The sequence below is a fragment of the Nyctibius grandis genome, chromosome 20 (genome assembly GCF_013368605.1).
Source record: "Nyctibius grandis isolate bNycGra1 chromosome 20, bNycGra1.pri, whole genome shotgun sequence".
Taxonomy (NCBI): Eukaryota; Metazoa; Chordata; class Aves; order Nyctibiiformes; family Nyctibiidae; genus Nyctibius; species Nyctibius grandis.
This window is the reverse complement of record NC_090677.1, coordinates 4,705,772-4,724,537: the sequence shown is the minus strand read 5'-3', so window position 1 is coordinate 4,724,537 and position 18,766 is coordinate 4,705,772. Positions and strand designations below refer to the sequence as shown.

Here is an 18,766-nt window from a genome sequence, read left to right as displayed (position 1 = left end):
GCTGGGCTCTGCCTCCCAGTGTTGCCCATGGACAGGTGGGTGACTGCTGCTGTCCTCTTCTGCAGGTTTGAGAAGATGGTCAGCGGGATGTACATGGGGGAGCTGGTGAGGCTCATCCTGGTGAAGATGGCCAAGGAGGGGCTGCTCTTTGAGGGGAGAATCACCCCCGAGCTTCTCACCAAAGGGAAGTTTGAGACGAAGCACGTTTCTGCCATAGAAAAGTGAGTACCTCTCTCGTTTCACCCCCTGGGGTTCACAGTGACTCTGAGTGTTAATTTTCCAACATCTCTTTTCACTTTGTGGGGAGGTGTGCTGTATTGGGGGTGGCTGCCATCTTCCAGCGCAGGTGCAGAGCCAGCATGTCGGGAGCCCCAGGAGACAGCCTGTGCCCTCCTCCCTGAGATTTCTTCCTTTTTCTGTGTTGGGAGGAACTATGAAAGCCTACCAGTCTGTGCAGCCACAGGGTGTTATGCACTGTGCTACCTCTCACCCTCCTCGAAAAACTCTGAAATTGCTACCCTGCAGCTAAACACGGGAGTGAATTGGCTTAGTGCCTCCTAGCAAATACTTGTGTTGCTCCTTGCTGTATCCACGGGATCGCTGGCAGAAGGAAAACAAGCGTGACAAGGCAGAGCATTCAGTCTCGTAGGCAGTGCCGGGTGCTACACGGCGACCTCTGAGCTATGCGCCAGTTGGTTTCTTATGGTGTCATCACCCCTTTGGTCAGGACTTACTGGCTCTTTCCCCTGCATTTTTAAAATTCACATCACTGGGATAGTTTGTACTGTAGTCACAGGGGTGGCTTTTCAAAGTGCTTCTGATTTTGGTGCACATGTATAGAAGTACCGTTGATTGCGAGTGCAACGCCAAGGGAACAGCCAGTAAATTCTGCGATGCCTGTTGCCCCCTGCCCCGTTTTACTCCTGTTCCTGCAGACCGTCTTGCTTGAACAGCTTTCCATTAAATGTGTGTGTTCATTCGTCTTAACCACAGAGGTCCATGTAATGAACCAATGTGATGTTGAACAACAACGAGAAAAACGCAGTTATTGAGAAATTAAGTTATTAAGAGCAAAATTTGCCCTGAAATCCCACCTCACTCCCTGAAGAGCACTTTGGTCGTAAGTAGGAGGCACATCCCTGTGCAGCTTCAAATTTCTAGCTGATGCTAGCAAGATGCAAGAGTCCTTAAAAAGATGTATGGAGTGCAGCTAGCAGTGACAAGATATACTCCTTGTGTTTTTGTCTGGGAAATAACTGAGCTGGACGTGGATAAGTTTTGCCAGAAACTTTGCTCTCAGGCTGGGTGCTAATGTGGGAAAAAGCCGTGCAAGAGGCAGAAATACAGTGAGGTTGTAAAAGCCTGAAAAGAGACCCATTAGGGTGAAATCACTTGGGCAACCTTCACTCAGGGTTTTGTTTTTCACACTGGGCTTGATTCATTGAGACATATGAACAGGCAAGCATGGGATTAGGTGTACCCTGTGCTGAATTGTGGGGCTGAGGCTTCCTGCTCTGAAGAGCAGAAGCTGTTTGAAGTCATCAGTGTCATGAAAAAGCATTTAATTCCTCCAGGTCTGTAAAAGTGCTTGGAAGTTGCTGACTTTCTTGGGGATGCACTGAAGGAGCTGTCATGGGGTTGCTGCTCTGCTTCGGGTCTGGTGCTGTTGGACCAGCTGCAGCCTGAGCTACGTGCTGTGCTCCTGGGGGGATGCCTTGGCTCCGCAGGACGAGGCTGGTCCCGGTCCCGTGCTTCGTGCTTTCGAAGTACAGGAACCTCGCTTGGTATGAGACTTGGTCTGACCATCTGGCACAACGAAAATGTGGTCTGTGTTGGAGAGATTATTGTTCAAGAGGATTCCAGTGACACGATGTACCTGTTGCCTTGTGGGAAGTGAACTTGAAGGAGGGCAGGCTCTTGGGTACGTATGGGAGTAATCCTGCCCGTAGGGCGGCTGCTGTAGTACCTGGAGCTGCATGGTTTGGAGGTGGCAGGTTTGCAGCAGGCTTTAATGGAAAGCTGTTTCTATCTGTGAATGAATGCATATTTAGAGCATTTTATTTCCAGCCTCATGGAGCTTCCCAGTCCAGATCCCTAAGAAATTTTCTTTCTAACCCCTTTCACAAAGCCCAGGCAGGGACACCCATGGTTGGATGCGCCTCAGTCCTGCATTTTAGAGCTCCCCCACTAAGGAATACTCTTTACTGCTCTCTCTTCATAGGAGCAAAGAAGGTTTGAACAAAGCCAAAGAAATTTTAACCCGCCTGGGGGTGGAGCCGTCCCACGAGGATTGCATCGCCGTCCAGCACGTCTGCACCATCGTGTCCTTCCGCTCGGCCAACCTGGTAGCCTCCACGCTGGGTGCCATCCTCAACCAGCTGCGGGATAACAAAGGGGTCGGCCGCCTCCGGACCACCGTGGGGGTTGATGGCTCCCTCTACAAGATGCATCCACAGTGAGTCCCTCCGCTCCTGCTGTTAATACTCTTCACCTGCCATGGCCTCCGGTTTGCAAAGGGTCGAGCATGTCACCCCCAGATGTCACCCAGGCATGCGGTTTGGGTGTGAGATGAGGCACCTAAACGTGAGCGTGGGGGTTTAGCATGAGATGGGGAGCGCAGTGGGGAGGAGAGATGTCTTTAACTGAAGAAGTAGGGTGAGATTTAAAAAAACCCAACAAAACCACAAAGAAAAGAACCAAAACCTTGAGTAACTGGATACTGCAATATCCATGAAAACTATGGAGGTTTGAATACATTCCTTAAGGGATCTCGATAGACATCTTGGGAGGAGAGTTTCTTCGTACAAAATATTACTTTGTGCATGTGAATTGGGCTTCGAAGAGACCTGCATTAATGCACCTTGATTTCTACTTTCAGTATAAGCTCAGTTGTTTTGAAAATGACTGTGCTGAACCCTATTTTTTTCAAGCTTTTCTGAAGATATATGTGGAAACCAGGGGGAAAAAATGGTGCTTACATTTCCATGGCCTTTTAAAAACTGGCTTTGTCTTGTTTTTCCCCATCTTGAAAGTTACATTTTTAATCAAACAGCTTTTTAGATTTATGTAGAAATTGGAGAGGAAGTTGAGCTCTTCTGCTGTGGGTGTACCTGGTCCTTGTAGCAGGGTTTGATGTGAGTCTTAGTGTCAAAAATAAGCCCAGTGCCCAAGCCCTAATGCTGTGGATGTTTGGGAGCAGCAGCTGCTGGCCTGTGTGCACTTGCATGAGGGTTTCCAAGTTAAGAATAAGGAAATGGAAGAAGTGTGCAGGTGTGGTTTATGCACACATAGTAAAAGGCTTTTATTTAGTAAATAATAACGTGATAACAAGTCAGTTTCCAGTCTTGGCTGTAGGATTCAGCTGTGGGTACCGAAGGGGAGGAATGCACAGCATACAGGACATAACCTTGGCATTGGAGCTGGCTGGCAGGGCTGAGTGTCATTTGTGAGGAAACTTTTGGAAGGAGAAATACGTTTAACGTTTCATTTTCAGTTTCTCATTATTTTGTTGAAAAAAATATTTTCCTTCGTTAAAGAAAAACATAAAATTTTGGCAAACACAAAAATTTCCAAGAATGCTGTTTTGACTGGCTTTTCCAGATGGGCAGGTCTGGTGTGTGTTAAGATAACATACATGGGCAATTTCTGTTTCTGAACTGTTTCTCCACACCATCTAAACCAGTGGGTTCAGGACAGCTTGATGATGACCCCAGGAGGGGAGATTGGAGCAGCGTTGGAGCCAGGGGGTTTCTCCCATCTAGGGTCAGGTTCAGGGGATGAGGCTCTGATGCTCCCCCCTACTTTTTGCTGGCTTTTCTTAGAAATTCAGGAGAAAAGAAGCCACAGGGAAGAACTGCTCTTCCCCGGCAGTTTTCCTACTTGGGAGGCTGTAGCTAGTTTGGGCATGATGAGGCTCCCTGCTCCCCTTGCAGTCTCTCTGTGTCGGTAGCGTAGATTTTGGGGCCGTGGGGGAAGCAATGCAGACGGCAGACCTGCAGCCTCCCCTCCCCACAGGTACGCCCGGCGCTTGCACAAGACCACCCGGCGCTTGGTGCCCGACTCGGAAGTGCGGTTCCTGCTGTCGGAGAGCGGCAGCGGGAAGGGAGCGGCGATGGTGACGGCGGTGGCGTACCGGCTGTCGGAACAGCACCGGCTCATCGACGAGACGCTGGCCGAGTTCAAGCTCACCCACGAGCAGCTGCTGCAGGTGAAGAAGAGGATGAGGGCGGAGATGGAAGCAGGGCTGAAGAAGAAGACTCATGAGATTGCCAAAGTGAAAATGCTGCCCACCTTCGTCCGCAGCACACCGGATGGCACAGGTAGAGGCACGCCCTTGCTGGAGTGAGGGCACCGGCTCAGCTGTGGGGTGCCCAAAATGGGCTTCCAGCAATGGGGTTTGGGTTTGGTGGAGAGTGAGAAGATCTGGCGTGGTGAAGGAGGAACCCCCTGAGCTGTACAAAGGAGGAAATCCCAGCCTGTGCTGCCCTTGTGCTGGTTGCTGGCAGCTCGGCCCCACATCCTTGCCCCAGGGTGCAAGCAAGCCAGGGCCTGGGGGGAGAAAACCATAGCTGGGCTCCTGGGTAGTTCTTTGCATTTCAGGGTAGCTGGCCAGATTTCTGCGTTCTCTTAGGGAACAGTTAGGTGGGTCCTTTTTCCCTTGTTGGTTTAAACCAAAACAAAACTAAAAACCACAAAAAAAAGGGCTGGAAGAATCAGAGCAGCACCTGTAATCCCCCTTTGATGAAGATCTTCCCAACTCAGAGTTTCGAAGAGATTTTATATCAAAGCGCTTTCTGGGAAAAGCACATTTTAAGATTTTGCTTATGGTTCTTTAAATACACACTCATATTCTTTTACAGAGAACGGAGACTTTCTGGCGCTTGACCTTGGAGGGACAAACTTTAGAGTTTTGCTGGTGAAAATCCGCAGTGGTAAAAGGAGAACAGTTGAGATGCACAACAAGATCTATGCCATTCCTATAGAGGTGATGCAGGGAACGGGAGAAGAGGTGAGTATTTGTGTTTCTCTTTTGCAGCACCGTACTTTTTAAATACCTTCTTAAGAGCGTGTAACGTGCAACTTCCAACGCCTGACTTTTCTCTTCAAAGCTGTTTGATCACATCGTTACCTGCATTTCTGACTTCCTGGATTATATGGGGATAAAAGGCGCACGTCTTCCTCTGGGCTTCACGTTTTCCTTCCCTTGCAAGCAGACCAGTCTGGATGCTGTAAGTTCCTTAGTACCTTTTGAATCTGCTTTTGTGCTTACGCTAGGCCTGATTCCTCTGCCTTCGTGTCATCTATGTGATGCTTACAGAAGGTTGTACAAGGGGAGGGTTCGTGCTCTGACCCTGACTAGTACAGCTGCTCCTATAAATAGTTCCTTTAAAGGTAGTAATGCAAATGCTGCTCAGCCCACGGCTGTGACAGAGAAGAGCATTTAGATTTTCCATGGTGGTGATTTCCCTTTTTTAAGGTATCATGTTTTTCCCAATAGTATAAACCTGCTGGACTGTGATACTTCCTGGGTTTTGCAAGCAGTGAGCAAAAGTCCATCCCTGCTGCCAGCTCCAGCTGATCTGGTCTCCCCGGATGGAGTGGATGGACCAGGGTGTGCTTGGCTGTGTCACCCTGCGGGTGACAGTGTAGCCTGCAGCGTACCCTTTTTCTCTTCGCTTTCATATTTAACTTCTTCACTGCCACGTACTTCCACCAACCCCACCTGTGCAGCTGTTAACAGTTTCCTGTCTACTTAGCACTTCTTTTGAAGAAAGACATATTTTCTCTTGCACTTTTTTTTTTTGAGTTTGCTGTTTCTATCACACTTTTTTTTTTATTTCTTGCATTGCTCTGGAAATTTGGAGACCAAGCATGATTAGTAGTTTTAGATGCAAATTCCACATGTATAAAGAGATATTCCTTTTCATAGAGACTCTTCTGTATAAACTCACACTAAAGCATTTGAAATGTCAAGTGTATAGAATAATGTTTGAGTCTTAGCAAAAATAAGATCAATATTCATATATAAGGAAGGAAGAAATAGGCAGTGATGTTAGGAGCAGCACTCAAATGTCCAGCTCTAAAATGCTGTCATCTTGCTGATGCTAGGAGGCTTGGTCAAGCCAGGGAGGCTTCGGAGTGTGACTGAGAGAGTAAACAGGTTGTTCAGCAAAACGTAGCACCCATGTTGGTGAAAACCGGAGAACCTTTTTGAGCTGAGGGCTTCTATGAGTCTGTGTACTGACGAGCCATAAATATTCATGGCCATTTGCTGCGACCGTGGGGTCGCAGCAGTGTGCGATAACCTGTCGTCACCTGTGTGAAGCGTTGTGATTTTGTGCTTTTACGGGCTGGGAAGGTGAGCAAATGAAGGGAAGTTATTAGGTAGAAATGCTCAGTGATCATCCCTTAGAGGATTTTAGGATGTTGGGGGCAATCTGTAGTGCACCAGGAAACTCAGTAACGTATTTTCTTTCTTTTTAGGGTATCCTTCTCAATTGGACAAAAGGCTTCAAAGCTACAGACTGCGAGGGAGAAGATGTGGTGTATTTGCTTAGAGAAGGAATTAAAAGAAGAGAGGTGATTTTTCTTTTGGTTTTGTTTTCTTTTTCTCCTCCTACTTCTCTCTCCCTTCCAGACTTGACAGACCTCGTGGGCCAGGCTGGTTCCCTCTCGCAGGGTTTGTGTGCCTTGAGGAAACGGGCTGTGCCTCCTGTCTTGCACAGAAGGTGTTTGCCTTGCAGCAGGTCCAGATACAGCAGCCCCCGACGCCGTGTGGCTGTGCTGGCTCTGATGCTGGCATGTAGCCTGACCACCGCGTAGGATGGTCTAGAGGGTGTGCACTGGCAGTGGGAGAGTTCAGCCACCAAACCAAAATTGCTACTCAAAATGAGCCACACTGGGGATTTTGTTTCATTGCTTGTTTTTTTTTACCCCAGAGGCTTCTAACTTGCTAAATTTGGCAGAACTTTCAAGGCTTCTTTCAAACCCTGTGGCAATTTTCACTGCATCAGAGCATGGAGAAGGCAGTTTTCAATGTAGTGATTGCAGGAATCTACCTCAGTGCACCCTAAATGACAATTTACCCCCCTCCCAACCCTTGTTCTTGAAAAAGCTTCAGGCAGCTTAGTTGCATCTTTCTAGGAAGGGAAGAAAAATAGCCTGAGGAGAGCATTAATTTTAGCAGAGTTTTATCAGAAAGTGAAAAGAGGATCTTAAAAACCTCTGCTACTGGGTTTGCTACCACGCTGCTGTACTAGAGAATGGCGATAGCCCTCTGCTGTGTGCCTGTATACAAGATCTGTACTGAAAATCTAAGCCAAAGAGAACAGCCAGGAATATACTTTTTTCTGAAGACATAGTCTATTGTAGGTAGAGCGTGTGAGGAGCCTTAGCTACCTGCTAGTAGATTAAGTTCCTATTTCTGCATGTGTAAAATCAGGCTGGTACTTCCAGTTCTTTGTTTCCAGTGTACTTTGACAGAGCTCCCAATGTTGTACTCCTTTCGTGTCCCCTTTGGTGTGAGGGGTTGCCACAAAGCCAGAATTCTCACTGTTTTATTTCTCTCTTCCAAAGGAGTTTGACTTGGATGTGGTGGCCGTGGTGAATGACACAGTGGGTACAATGATGACTTGTGCTTATGAAGACCCAAACTGTGAAATCGGACTCATTGTGGGTATGTGTTAGAACTGCTTTTTATTTGGCATTTTGTTATTGAACAGCACGTTGACACATCTGTCTGTATCCTTGTGGAGACATCCCTGTGGTTAACTGAAAGTATAGCTAGGGTGTCCAGGAGTGAAAGACTTTGAGATTAACAGCTATCCCTTCAGAAGCAAGCTGCGTGAAGGAATTAAGAGCAAAACTCAACAGCCGGCTTAGTCCTGTGCATGATCAGTTGAGATAAGCACAGGCTGTAATGCTGAACAAATCCTGCCTGTTTTAACTGCGAAGGCACTGTGCCACTTGGGAAGCGAGCAAACGTGGGCTTAGGTAGCCTCACCAGCTCCTGGAGTATCTGTTAGTTTAGCCCCTAAGAGTTTTCCTGTGGGGATGTGCAGGTAGCCTACAGCTTCCCTTGAGCATGTGGTCTCTCGGAATAAACTTGTAAAGCACAGCCACAATTCCCAAATGGCATGTGATGGCAAGCTCTGACAGACAAAGTGCAGCGACTGACAGCTCCCTTCCCAGCAGTGAGACAGCTGAAATAATTCCACGGGCGACTGCCGGTGCCTTTGAAAATACCACATTTGGGGTGCCTGTGGCACAAGGCGGTGTGAATTCCCAAAGCTCTCCAGAGAAATGAGCTTTCAGTGGGGGAGAAGGGCACAAGGCATCTGCAAGCTTTAAGAACACTTTCAGTTGCAAGGTGGCTTGTAGGAAAATAAAACACCACCGATTTCTCCTCCAGACAGTTGGAAAATATCCAGGATGAGTCAGCACAGTGCGGTGTGGGTAGGAAGCCGTGTCTGTGCAGCTCCGTGGGTGGTGTGTTTTCAGGGACAGAGTTCCCTGCAGGAAGGACAGCGTGTCCTTGGGGTGCTGAGAGCATCCTCTGAGGATGGTCTGCTGCAGCCCTGCCAGCTATGCTCTCCACCCAGCGTGCTTGTGTGCAGAGCAGGGGATCGGAGGTGGCCTGGGTACATCTGGGATAATGAGAACGAAAGCCCCGGGGCTCTGACAGCTCCTTCTGCCCTGCCTGAATTGCCTTGGCCAGATTGACGGCGCTTGCTGAGGAGCCTGCACAAGCCAGCGGTCGCCCTGCTCTCCCCAGTGCAGGGAGGTGGGTGAACTTTCCTGCTGTTGCTTGGCAGGGAAAAATATTCTTGCAAGTGTGACTATTCACGTCACACTGGTGCCCTCTCTCTGCCCAGTGCCACCTGTCCTGCCTAGGAGAGCTGATGCTTTGAGTCTCCACTGCTGAATACTTTGGAAACTGCCATTGATGAGACCAAGTCTCTGCTTTTCATCTGCTGGCAACAGGAGATCATCTAAAAGCCTGTCAGCCTAACGGCCTGTGTTTAACAGGTATCCACCTATTCAGACAGCCCTTACTTAGCTCGTTCTGGATGATGAGACAGGGTTGGTCTGGTTTGGTCCTGCAAGCCCAGACTTTCTGCCCCCTAAACCCTGTGCTGTGGCTCAGCTCTCCTGCAGCAGAGGAGTACTGTGGGAGGTTCTATTTTTGCTCAGACTTTATTGGTATATACTGTAAAAAATAGCAAGGGAAAACAGACTTGCTGATATAATTGGTGCAGAATCTGTGATGCAGGGTTAAATGAGAGTTCAGCAGGCAACTTCAAGAAAACTTTTGCCCCAGGTAGCAGCAAAAGCTGCCTCTCTTTGCTAATGAAGCTTTGCTCCCTAAGGTCTCTGTGTACATGGAGCACTTCGTAATTGCCACGCTCCTTAGGATCCCCCTTAAGCAGCATCAGATATGGCATCATTTCAACGTGGAAGTAACCTTCCTGCCAGATAAACTATTTAAGCAATTTGAATCAGGGAAAAAACAAGCACGAACTGAAAAATACCCTGCAATCAGCTGGTAAAACCCCTGGGGTTTTCTTTGCCTGATGCCTCAGAAGTTGCTGAGGTTTCAGATCAGCAAATTTTCCCCTGAATTTTGTGGGTCCATGGGCTTTGTGGAAGGGTGGTTCCTAACTTCAAAATCCAGCTGGTTGCTTGCTGCGCTTTTGGGTTCAGAAGCACATGAGGACTGGTGTGCCAAAAGTACCGTGCTGCTGCTCCTCCCTGTAGAGTGGGACCCTCAGCCCAGCTGGCCTGGGTGAGCCTCTTCTCTGAGCCACCCTGAGCAGTGCCACCACAGCAGTAACATTCTCCCTCAATTCAGGATTATTGAAGAGTGGAGTGTTTTTGTGACGTTTCAAATGATGATTTGACTTCATCATTCAGAAAAAGCACATTCAAGATCCCCAAGAAGGTTTTGTCAGGGTTGTCGTGCTTCTTCTGGTGTTGTTTTGTTCCAAACAAAGAGTCATCTCAGTATTTTCTTCTTACAGGAACTGGCAGCAATGCCTGTTACATGGAAGAGATGAGAAACATAGAGATGGTGGATGGTGAGCAAGGACGGATGTGCGTGAACACAGAGTGGGGAGCGTTCGGGGACAATGGATGCCTGGACGATATCAGGACAATATATGACAAAGCGGTTGATGACTATTCACTAAATGCTGGAAAGCAAAGGTACTGTGGGATAAATGGTGTGCTAAGTGTGAGCCAGGCTGCCTTAAGTGCTTTTAAGAGAGATTTGGATTTCTCCCAGTCGGAGAAGGGAGAGGTTAGGAATCAAAAATGACTGCAGCCCTGCTATCCTGTGGGATCTCCTTCTTCTGTGCTTTCCCTGGTCACTCCTTTTTTGCAACTTATTTGCTGCCATGGGACTGCAGCGGGGTTTTGGTGAGATCTTCAAGAGTCTTGAAATTACTGAGACCCTTTTTCTCATCCCGTGTTGTACTGAGGGAGTTAAGATAGCTTGTCATTCTTTTGCTCTTGGTTTCAGTTTAATCTCGTTTAGCTGAACTCTCTTTGTAGAGGGCTCTGCCTCTATAAACCCTCAGCCTAGACCAGCCAGCATGGCTGGAGCTTGGAGCTGCTCACTGTAAAGCAGACAGGAGCTTTGTAGTAGTTGCAGCCAGGTCTTATTTCAGGCAATTTTCTGGATGATCTATGGCATGTTAGAGGACCTGCCTTTACTGGCCCTGGAGATTGGATCCCATTTTGGGGGTCCAGCTCTTGTTTGGGTAAGTCCTTCCCTGCCCCCTTCAACAAAGGGCTGACAAGGAGGTGTATCCAGTGCTGATTAAACTGGCTGGGACTTCTCATGCCATGACTGCGATTTTTCATAATTTCTCTGCAGCAATGCTTTGATGCCAGGAGCTATTAAAGAGATTTTGTGACTAGAGTAAATCTGCCTGAAAACCTGATGGATGCAGACAAGTCGGCAGGTCCCTTGGGAAGCTCTTTAGAGGTTAGGGCTCAAACAGACCCAGAGAGGTGGACGCTGAGCAAGCCTGGTGCAGCGGCAGAGTTGGCATGGAGTAAGCAGCCAAAGGCAGTAGCAGAGGCTGCCAGGGGGAATAATTTATTCCAGAGAGAGTTAGGCACTCAAGAGGGAGGACACTTGCTGGGTACAAGCCTGAGAGCACTCATAGTATTAAATGGACTAAGTGGCGTGCTTCCAGCAGGATGACTTGCTGGGCTCTGCTCAATCCAGGGCAGAAACCCTGCTTCAGAGCTTCAGGAGGTGAAATAAAGGGTGCATCACCGAATGCACTTTTCAATAGATGGAAAAGCGTTCGGTTCTCATCAGTAAGGGCACAGCTCAGTCACAGACTCCAAAATGCTCCGTTGAAACCAGAATGATGCTGGAGGGGAAGGAAAGCGAAGCAGACTCCTGCCTTCCTCGGCACAGGGCTGGTGCCGAGCATCGCTCATGGACTGCTCCGTGTCGTGTGCCAGGAGAGGTCTGCAGGTGGAAGATACTCCCTCTCTTTATCCTGGGGGCAGGCCTGCAAGTCGGAAACACGGGTCCTGTGTGCAAAGTAGGGGCCAAGAGGGGTTCAAGATAGCTTGGCTCCTCCCTGTGGTTTTTGGACTACTGGTTCCCTACTGGAAACCAGGTGCTGCAATTAACTGAAAAGCATTAACCACCCTGGGACCCCCAGCTTGCTAGTTTACAGGTCAGTGACCCTGCGAACATGCCGGACGTACCTTTTCACATCTTTTATCTTTCACAGGGTGTTGCAGCACAGGACCCCCTTAAAAACACTGCACAGTGACTGTACCTTGTGGTTTTCCTGTAATTCTGCTGCACGGAGCCACTGAGCTTTTTCTGTTGAAGGTCTCAGTCGTGCTTCAAGAGGGCTTCCAGACACTGTGCAGTGGAGATGAGTTTTCCCTGAGATCCACTCAGGGCTGTCACTGGGGGATGCACGGCAAATTTGGCTTTCAGCTGGGCACCATTCTGCTCTATGGTGACAGGTTTTAATTTCTTCCATCTGGGAGAACTACCAGCCATCATTAACAACAGCCTGGCTGGGGGAGCATGGTGGTGAGGAATAGATGTGCCTGTAGATGGGTTCAAAAGGCACCCCACTGAGTGTTCGTGCTTTTTCTTGCCCAGTTTTTCTAGTAAATGGCTCTTCTGTGTAAATTGTTTTGCATATTTCATGTCCCAGATGTGTGCAGACAGGACACCTGGCTGGTAACGCAGCTGTGATGCTGCTTTTGCAAATGTGAGCGGCGTCCCTCTGAGCTGCGTTGCTCTTTCGTTGCAGGTACGAGAAAATGATCAGTGGGATGTACCTGGGGGAGATAGTCCGCAATATTTTGATTGACTTCACCAAACGGGGGTTCCTGTTCAGAGGCCAGATTTCAGAGACGCTGAAGACCAGACATATCTTTGAAACTAAGTTCCTTTCTCAGATTGAGAGGTAAGAGGGCTGCAGGGGAGGCTGTTCAGGGTGAAATAGTGTGGTGATGCTCATCTGGTGACACTGCTGGAGGGGAGGGACAGCGGGAGAGCATTGCTTGGGTCTCCAGAGATAATTTTGGTTTCAGTAAGAGCCTGTGCATGTGTAGAAGGACTCTACAAAATCATCTGAATTTCTAGCAATGCTCACTGCTAAGTCATGGGAAGGGCTGTCAAGGATTCCCTTAGAATATAATTTTATTTGCTTACTTGGCAAAAATCAAGTATCACAGGAAATCAAGGCATTTCCCTGTGCTCCTTGTGTGTGTCTAGCTGTAATTGTTGAACTGAATGAACACCAGCTGAACGAGCACTTCTTTACTGGATATTTTTGTGTCTTTATTGCTTGAACTCTGTATTTTGAAGTAATCTCAAATGGATTTGTGTTCCCTGAGGTCTCTTGCGCTGGCAGCAAGGGCGGCTGCCTCGTGCGGGTGCGGTGGGGTTCGTGGCAGTGGCTTGACTGAGGGAAACCTTTAATTTTAATGCCATGCTCCTCTGCTTCTGCAGTGACAGGTTAGCCTTGCTGCAGGTGCGAGCCATCCTCCAGCAGCTGGGGCTCAACAGCACCTGCGACGACAGTATCATTGTCAAGACAGTGTGCGGAGCGGTGTCGAGGCGAGCAGCTCAGCTGTGCGGCGCTGGAATGGCTGCAGTTGTAGATAAAATTAGGGAGAACAGAGGATTAGAGCACCTGGAGATAACGGTTGGTGTGGATGGGACTCTGTACAAACTACATCCACAGTGAGTATTCACCTTCTCAGCAGTTGTTTGCCTGCGATCTGTAGTGCGTTGCTTGTACATCCTTCCTCTTGATGCACCAAACTGGTCTCTCTTACTTGCTGGGATAAGAGCCAGGGAAAACAAGCCTTAATCAGGGGGGGTCAGGGTTTTCTAAAGGGCAACAAGAGGATCAAGGAGGACTTGTGAAGGATTCTTGGGCCGGTGACAAACTGAAGGGGACGCAGCTTGCCGAACAAGTTGGAAGCTGCGCAGGAAGGGAAGGATCTCTTGGCTTTGCAAAGGCAATGACAGAGCAGTGCTGAAATGCCTGCTGCCTCTTTGGAGGATGTTTCTGTTCAGTGTGCAGAGAAGATGGGCTGCTGCGAAGCCATGGCAGGTGAGGGTGGGGGTCTAAAAGAGCTGGCAACAGGAGGAGAAGATTAGTGCCCATCTCTGGTGTGCAAGGAGGGAGATGAGTAGGAAGGAGACAGCTGTACATGATCTCTTCTCTCCCCTTTGCTGTGGTACTAGCAATCTGGGTTAAACCACGCAGACAGAGAGGCAGGGCTGGGATGCAAGTGCTTTTTTCCTTTAACTCCCACTGTTCCCAGTCTTCAAATCCACCCTAGTTTCCAGCATTTTAGTTTTTTCCCCAGTGAAAAGGGGAAGCACTGCGAAGGCCTTTGGCAGCGCTACGCTCTGCAGGTGCTGCAGGACCTCCCTCACCCACTACCATTGTTTTCTTTCGCAGCTTTTCGAGGATCATGCACCAAACAGTCAAAGACCTGGCACCCAGCTGCGACGTGACCTTCCTGCTGTCCGAGGACGGCAGCGGGAAGGGGGCAGCGCTCATCACAGCAGTGGGATGCAGGCTTCGCGATGCCGAGCAGAACTGAACTCCACAAGCCCGGCCCCGATTCTGTCTTGTGAGCACTTTCTCATAAAGCAGCGACTGCATAGTCAGAACTGGTAAAAACCCAGAACTCACTGCTTTATCGGGGAAAACGAAACACAACTAATGACATAAAAAATAGGATGCAAGATAGAATGTGTGCTGTTAATAATATCTCCTGTTTCTGGACCCCAATCTGCATGTTTCTTATTCACCTTGTTGGTACCTTCCCCATCTGTAGGTCATGGAAAAATCAGTCTATAATTTCTGCAGCTGTCAAAAATCAGTTGTTGTCTGAGACGAAATTGCCCCCAAGTGATGTGCGTTGAGAGCTACCGTTGCACCGTACCAAATGTGTCCTTTGCAGCATCCCTGTTAAGCGCACCGCCAGCACACTGACCACCAGACCTGGGTTGTCGATGCTTTTAGTGAAGGGGAAGCAACAGTTCCCTCCTGCATATCTACCTGCTGTTGTTTCGTATAAAGCGATTGTGAAAACATTATGGTGTGCCGGCACCGTGCACGCACGTAACTCTGTAGTGGGACTTGACAATGCGACTTACTCGCTTCCTTGATGCCTGTTCTGTCATGGTAAAAGTAAACGCCCTTGTCCCACAGATCTGGTTCCACTGGTATTTCCCATTGCTTCTGTGAATAGTGTTGTGTTACTGGGCGAAACCTGTCACGTTTTGGCAAGAAATCCCTCAAGAGTAAAACAAAGTGGTTGGCGATTGGGGTAATCCAAATCTCCAGACCCGGGAAGTTGGTAGATTTATGGTCCCTAGGCGGGCTGTGCTGTATTCTTCTGTTTAAGAGTTCTTATTAAAAATATTTTCTATCTCTTCTTGTTAGTCTGGATCAGGGCACTGCAGCTGCCCTCCTACCGGATCTGCAGCTAGGCAGTGTCACTCGGATGTGTGTACTTCCGTCTCTCGCCTTAAATGGGTATTTGCTTCCACACAAAGCTTTAATCTTTAAATACTGTTAAGCAGCCACTCAAAACACAAACACTCAGCTAGAGTTAGCGATCAGAAAGGAATATGAGGGTTTGATTTTGATCTTGCCTTTGAGGACCCGGGTGCATAAACTAAACAAGCCACAAAGCCAAAATCAGACCCAGCTTATTCCAAGAACTAAAGCAACAACAAGGATCATATACACTCGGTGTATCCTGTCCTCTGTCGAGCTGATGCCATTATAATATTTGCATACCAGTTGCGTCCCTTAAATTGAAAAGCAGTTAGGAAGGCAAACGTTGAATAACATTTGCAAGTCACGCCACTTTCTGCAAAGAGGGAGACCACACAGTAGTCCTTAATTCCCGCTCTTCTACCAAAAATGAATTTAAGATGTCTGCATGGTTTTCCCTGCTGCCTTTTCTTGCAGAAACTAGATGGAAATTTGCAGGCTACTCCTCTTTGTCCTCGTTCCACTCCCCTAAGATTTGGATTGCCCTACCTATCGATGACATTTCAGTATGCATTATGGTGCACTGTGAGTGAATGTTGTAACGTAACATGTGAGTCACAAGCAGTCATTGCAGCTTTAAGTGTGTGTCTACCTGAAAAATTGCATGCCTAACTGGTTTTGCAAAGGTAGAGAGTCTTTTTACTTTGCACACTAGTAGCTCCGATACTAGTGTTACGTGATACTTGTGAAAATATTAAACATTTTGATGTGCGTTAACTGGTGTTTAGTGGTTCTTTCTGGAAGAGGTGCTGTTGGCTGGTGGCTTAGTGCTTTGGGAAGAGCTATTGTCTAGGGAGAGCTGCAACCTAATCCCAGTGGTGCCTGTGTTTTGTGTGTGTGTTTTTATTCCCGGGCATTCGGGGTCAGATTCAAACAGGGTGGATTTCACCCAGGTCCCCATGCCTCGCGTTTCCTAATGCAGTTCAGCAGAGGCACAGGGCTGACAATACCCAAATCTTAGGGCACATGTAGTTTGTCTGGGTGCATCTCATGCCCTGTCTCATGCAGGGGAATCTGCAGTCCAGGAAAACCTCAGCCCACGGCATCAGAGCCGCCGTGATTATATTAGGCTTTGCCAGATACACAGTGATGGATATGTTACGGTCACTGTGTCCCCGCAGAAGTCTGATGCACATTGGAGTCCGTAACCTCCCTGTGTGCATAGGGTTAATGTTTGCAGAATCACAGTGTGAGGTGCTCAGCCGCCCATGGTTGGCACATCCTGTGTTGGAGTTGTATATGAAAGCCCCTTTTGCATACACTAAAGTTGTGCTTCTCCAATAACCCATCTTACGTTACAGCTTGGATAGTCTCTGACACCCTTGATGTGCAGCTATGACCCCAAACAGGAGACAGAAGAAGGTGAGAAAGTTTTTGGGCACAGGGGACACGTTGCATTTTAATTGCTTGAAGATTTGCAAATGTTACGCCTGCCGCCGTAGGGGTGGTGTGAGCCGTGCCTGGGGTTCAGAGCTCTTCAGCATCTGAGGGCTAGGCTCAGTGCAGGGTAGAGGATGAATGAGAAGTGGAAGTTAAACTTGGTCTCAGGGTGACTGTGAATTTTGGAGATGCTGGCATAGGTCGTTTTGTTTATTGGATCCAGCTCATAACAAATAGGGAGTGAGTTTGTGTTTCTAACAGCGCAACTTTTCCTACTGTGGACCATAGGTGATGTACTCGATAAGACACAGCAGTTCTTTTCCAAAGGGAGACCTGGTGGGATTTCCATTTCCAGGCTGCTTCTTACCCCTAGGAAACTGTTCCAAGTGAATCACAAGCTATAACTGTCTGAAGAAATGTCTCCAATGTTATCCAAGCAATGACTGAGATGTCTTACCTAAAGCTTTTAGGCTTGGTGAATAAAATCATAGTCCTCTTAATTGTTAAGCTGTAATTACTGCAATATGAACACAAAGATCTTATATTTCCTGGGGAAAAGACCATTTGCATACCACTGTTGTAATGTCATCCGCTCCTTACTCCTCTGGGGGTTCTCTCAGAAGCCTTTTGAATGGGTTTTAAAACAAGCAGACTTTGTTTTGTTTTGTTTTCTTAAGAAAATAGCAGAAGGCAAAATAAAGTGTTTCTGAACTTCTGAACCCCGTTCTGTGCTTTTTGTTCGTTCCTTTGCCATAAAAACGACATTCTTCAAATGTTTTTCTTTACTGACTGCAGGGTCTCCATCGCTGCTTAGCGCATGAGTAACTGATCAGAGGAGGGATTTATTGCTGACCTGGAGGTGTTTTACTGCTGCATGGTATTTAATCATGTCTATATTTAAATGAAGAATTGCATGTATTTGCTATGGAGCCTGGTGTTCCTGTTACCTCGTATATCACAGGAAATAACGTAGTCTGCCTTGGCATGCCTTCGCTTCCAGTATCTAACGAGGGCTCAGAGCGTCTCTGCTTTCCTAACTGTTGCTGTTTCTAGCAGAGAAACTTCTCAGGATCTGCAGTGTGAGTCCTTCAGGGCACCAGGAGTTTTGCTTGCAGCCTGAAGAAGTCATCCTCTGCTTTCTGCACCCGAGCAAGAGAGAGACGTGCCCTGAGCTGTCAGAAAATGTCAGTGCCTGTCAGGGACTGCGCAGGGCGTGACACTCGTGCATCTGAAATAGGCTCTGCCCGGCTGTTAAGCTGTGATGGAAGACGGAGGGGAAGATGGGATGCTCAGGACAGGCCTGTTTGGTCTAAAAAGATCCGCATTAGAAAGCTGCAGGATTTAAAGGGTTTAAAGGCCTTGCAATCACATTGGCTGGGCATGGAGAGGTACAGTTTATGTATATAAAATAGTGAACTCTGTGTGTAGATGTCCTCCAGCTCCTCGGAGCAAGAGTCTTTGCAACCTCTAGTCTGATCCCAGAGATGTGTGCCTTGCAGAGTGTCCCTCCCAAATTGTTTTGGATCCCTTCAGGAGAAAGACTTGGTGGTGGCTGTCTGTAAATGCCTCTCGTTGCTCTCCCTCTGCCCTGCACGCACCCCAGCGGTGCAGTCTGGGGAAGAGCAGGCTGGCCAGGTAAGAGGGCTGGCCAGGTAACATCTAGACTATAAACTGCCTGCTGGCATTATTTAAAATAATGAACGTTTTAAGGAGGGCACACAGCCCTGTGCTCTGTTGTCCCATTAGCGAGACAAGTTTGTTGGGCCTCTGTGTAACACAATTGTTCCCCACAGCAGCCAGGGAGGTGAAGAAGGTTAAGTGGAGAAGGAAGATGCGTTTGCTAGTACCTGTATTGAAACAGACCTGGGAAAATCACATCCCTGAGCGCTCTTCCTGTTCAAGCCACAAATCTTTTCTCTGAATTTACTCCAGAATTTAAGCCTGGCAACAGTTTGTAGTTTTGCTTTCACAGAGCAAAGGGGAATATTTCAAATCACTGGATCTTGTCAGTGTTGTAGGAGCTTTTTGTCTGCTAAGGTATGGCTCTGTGATATATAGAAACCTGTCATGAAAGGTGAAGGTGATTGTGAGGTGCTACTTATCACACCAGTATTAAATGCTGTGTTACTTTTATATAATGTTTATATTTCAGCTTCTCCTGTTTTGCATGCCTGCATGTAATGCCTCAGGCTTTGAAGATGACATATTTCAGCCTTTATTTTCGTATCTGAGAAGAGAAGAACAGTGCTGATAAAAATGGTAAGTCTGGAAAGGGAAGATGAAGGGGCTATCTGGGAAAAGACAGCGATGGG

At 47.9% G+C, this 18,766-nt stretch overlaps 1 protein-coding gene across 1 annotated transcript in view; it reads left to right on the top strand.

Annotated features, from left to right (window-relative positions):
- Positions 1-17,173, top strand: part of LOC137672490 (hexokinase-1) — a 39,467-nt gene extending 22,294 nt beyond the window's left edge. The window contains exons 8-18 of the mRNA XM_068416736.1: positions 66-221; positions 2,222-2,455; positions 4,015-4,319; positions 4,860-5,008; positions 5,109-5,228; positions 6,484-6,579; positions 7,576-7,675; positions 10,020-10,203; positions 12,297-12,452; positions 13,001-13,234; positions 13,965-17,173. Coding sequence (XP_068272837.1) covers positions 66-221; positions 2,222-2,455; positions 4,015-4,319; positions 4,860-5,008; positions 5,109-5,228; positions 6,484-6,579; positions 7,576-7,675; positions 10,020-10,203; positions 12,297-12,452; positions 13,001-13,234; positions 13,965-14,109 — 1,879 coding nt within the window. The 3' untranslated portion in view covers positions 14,110-17,173. The remainder of the gene's footprint in view (positions 1-65; positions 222-2,221; positions 2,456-4,014; positions 4,320-4,859; positions 5,009-5,108; positions 5,229-6,483; positions 6,580-7,575; positions 7,676-10,019; positions 10,204-12,296; positions 12,453-13,000; positions 13,235-13,964) is intronic.
- Positions 17,174-18,766: the final 1,593 nt, after the last annotated feature.